We start from the raw sequence: 3,423 nt of genomic DNA, 5'->3' as shown, positions 1-3,423 counted from the left end.
TTACTATATATATATATATATCTATATATATATAGATATATATATATATATATATATATTCATTTGAGTCCACGTCGACAGGACTGGGGGTGCTGTACATATAAGTATGGGAAGAACAGTTACGCACCAGGTGTAGGTAGATGGCGTCAGCAATATACACGTACGCTTAATTTAACAGATACCTGTGCTTGCTACCTGTGCCGCAATTATTGTCACTGACTGCTTGTAGCACACACAGCCATACAGATTCACACCAAAACCCAAACACCTGCGATAGACTTGACATAACGCACTCGCTTAAACCCGGTATATATAAGCATGGTATAACTATTACATACTCAACCCAAACAAAGTGTAAACATACACACCAGCCACCCAAAACAAGCAGGAATAATACAATCTAGTATTTGGCACAGGCACTGCTGGCTATTTGTTAGCAGCCAGAGTCTAAACATCTGCACCGACGTACCATGCACACTTGCCTAGCTTGGGGGCGAGCACTCGAGGGGGGTAGTGAGAGGGGAGCCAGTGTGTCACTATACACAACACATTCATTTCCGTCGTCGACTCTAGCGTGGTACACTTGTATCTGACATGAACATAATCTCGTCGTACTAAACACATACACACCTGAAACAGATGTGTGCGGGTGTATAGTACATACATTTGTTCGCACGTGAGAATTAGTCAAGGAAACAAGGATCAATACTGATCAACACCTTCAGTAACACACATACCTGAAACGCCCCTATGTCATTTGGTAAGATGATCACAGTACAACACAGGCAAGCACATCCCTTCAGTAACACAAATAACTGAAACGCCACTATGTCATCTGGGAAGATGATCACAGTACAACCCAGCCAAGCACATCCCTTCAGTAACACACATACCTGAAACGCCCCTATGTCATCTGGAGACGGCTGCTGCTCCGTTCCCCCGCCGTCTCGACTGATCCTGGGGAACGCAAACGTCGCGGAAAACACTGAGGCGATTGAGAAGGCACGGATGATGTACCGTGTGCGGGTGTTACGAAGCAGACGACTAGTTTTGCGCTTTGCATCTGCTTCGACACCAGCCCCAGTTGTGGTTAGACCCAGCAGGATACGATCTAGATCTTCCTTTCCATCTACATTGGTACTATCTGGCTCGAGATCTGGCTCGGCAATCGCGCCCTCGGCTTTCATCTGCTCAATCTCAATCGCGATCGAGAAATGAGCTTCCTTCTCCATTCCCAGAGTGGGGTGCACGGGATATGTATGGGTGAAGCCTTTCCGCAGCACCTCCCAGTCCCCCTCGAACGCGGCAGAGCCATCTGTAAACTTGATCACATAGCGCGCAAACTCGCTCTCAGGCACACTGGCATCCATCACCTCACATGTGAGTGTGTTGTAGACGTATGTCGCGTCTTCGTCTGCGTTCCCATTCACGACGAGGTTCGTATCACGCTCACTTGGGTCCGTCTGTTCTGCCGCGGCTAGATCAATATCCAAGTCGACAAGATCGGCTGCAACAGGCTAGTGGGAAGGGGGGGAGAAGTGCATAAAACGGGCCTTAAAACAAACAAAGAACTGAAAGTGTGTACTTCCAAATAAACTGTACATGAGCGTACACCCAGCCGATGGGTACATCCATATCCACGCTCAGACATCCTCCCAGCGGCACAGTCCACACACACAAGCAAACATACCTCAATCAGCCTTCGCTCGAAGTGCGGTATCTGATCTACCGTCTGGTAGTACAGCAGTGCGCCCTTTAGCTGAGCCATAGGGGCCGCTGACTTGTCCAGCTTCACCCCAGCGGACAGTATCGCGCGAGCCAATATCTTGGCTTGTTCTTCCTGTACATCGGTTAACCCACTCTCACTACCACCCGCCCTGCGCGCAGAGTCGCGTGAGGGTCTGCGGAACGCCACCAGTTGGCGCGGGTCGTCGGGCCGGAGGGTCACGAGGGCGGCTGTGCTTGGTTTGGTAAGCGTCACCTGACGGGGGTGCGAGTACCAAGTGGTGTGTGTGTGAAGTGGTGTGTATACAGTGTTAAACGAACCCCCTAGTTTTGGGGCTGTTGTCTCCCTGTGTGTGTGCCCTGTGTGTGTGCCCTGTGTGTGTGATCTAAAATATACGTACATCCCTAGGGTATGTCGATGTGTGAGAAAGATCCTGGGGTGTGCACCCCAGCTACGGTTTGCGGGACGCTAACAGTCGACGTGGAGCATCGAATGGGAGGCGTACCAGCGGGGCCGTGCTTGGGTTGGTGACTACACATTGTGTCAGGCGTATGCACACACATACGGATACATCGCAACTGAGAGAGAACTAGCATTATGAAAGACCGCGCGAGCATTTTGCAAGCACTCACAAGTGTACGGGATACGGTCTACACCCGTTCAACAGGAACCATCGCGGGCTGTCGCACTCACCTCAATCGCTCCAACAAGCCCAGCAATCCATGCCTGGTCCAATTCGTACTCCTGCTCGAGTGTTTTGTCCCCAACCGATCGCTGCACCTGGATGCCTCTAGAGAGGGCCAGGAGAGCTAATTTCTGGGCTCTGCGCACGTGCACATTGAAGGCTGACAGTGGGTCGAATGACGCCAATCGGGTATTCACTCCGCCGGATTGTTGCGCAACCTAGGATGGTCGCGTGTGTGGGTATTCAGCGTCAGTGTGAGTGGTGACACGTATAACTGTGTGTGCACACACGCGAGGATATAAAAGAAGCCACCTCACGCCAACGACAGCACCCCACAGTAGCTGAGAGTGTCGCGATAACCGCCACTAAAAGAAGTGTCTATCTGGCTGTCCCAGGTGAATAGACACCGATCAATTCTCACCTGACTGAATACATCCTTGAACGGCGTAGATGTCGGACTTTGTAAGTGCGTAATCGTATCGCCGCTAGACCCTTTCCCTGTCCCTGGGGCTGACTTGGTCTGGGTTTTGAGTTGAGTCGTGATATCGGGAGGGAAGAAGTACACAAAATCTGGACACCAGTGCTGGTCGACCGCGTGCAGAACGGACATATACTGCAGCGGCTGTGGCAGCGACCCTGTGTTCAGTGTGTATGTAGTGTGGTGAACCCAATAGGTGACGGATAAGTCATTCGAAAACTAAGGAATACTATGGTATATACATTGTGTGGAGGTCCCAATGGGCGACGGTGAAGGCATGCGGCAACTGAGGAATAGTATGTGGGCGATGGCTGGTGCAGCAGTGAGTGTGATTGTGATCGATCTAATGAAAACGTTGGAGTCTATTTGGTTGTATGACGGGTATGAACGATATTTTGTGGGTTGTGTGTCTTAGCAGCCTAGGCACTAAAGTTTCCTGCGATTCTCACTCACTAGTTCAGGGTCACATCGATAAATAGAAAACACCACACTCAGACCCAACCCACACTCAGACCCAACGCCACGTTCAGACCG

The 3,423-nt window shown here is 50.6% G+C and overlaps 1 protein-coding gene across 1 annotated transcript; it reads right to left on the bottom strand.

Moving 5' to 3' along the window:
* Positions 1 to 447: 447 nt before the first annotated feature.
* SARC_00536 (hypothetical protein) lies at positions 448 to 3,021 on the bottom strand (the record flags this gene model as incomplete). Its single annotated transcript, XM_014305773.1, has 5 exons — positions 448 to 630; positions 894 to 1,517; positions 1,691 to 1,981; positions 2,420 to 2,629; positions 2,833 to 3,021. The coding sequence occupies 5 exons, from the start codon at positions 3,019 to 3,021 to the stop codon at positions 448 to 450; spliced, it is 1,497 nt and encodes a 498-aa protein (XP_014161248.1).
* Positions 3,022 to 3,423: the final 402 nt, after the last annotated feature.

Source organism: Sphaeroforma arctica, assembly GCF_001186125.1.
Source record: "Sphaeroforma arctica JP610 unplaced genomic scaffold supercont1.17, whole genome shotgun sequence".
NCBI lineage: Eukaryota > Ichthyosporea > Ichthyophonida > Sphaeroforma > Sphaeroforma arctica.
This window is presented reverse-complemented; position numbering and strand designations above follow the sequence as displayed.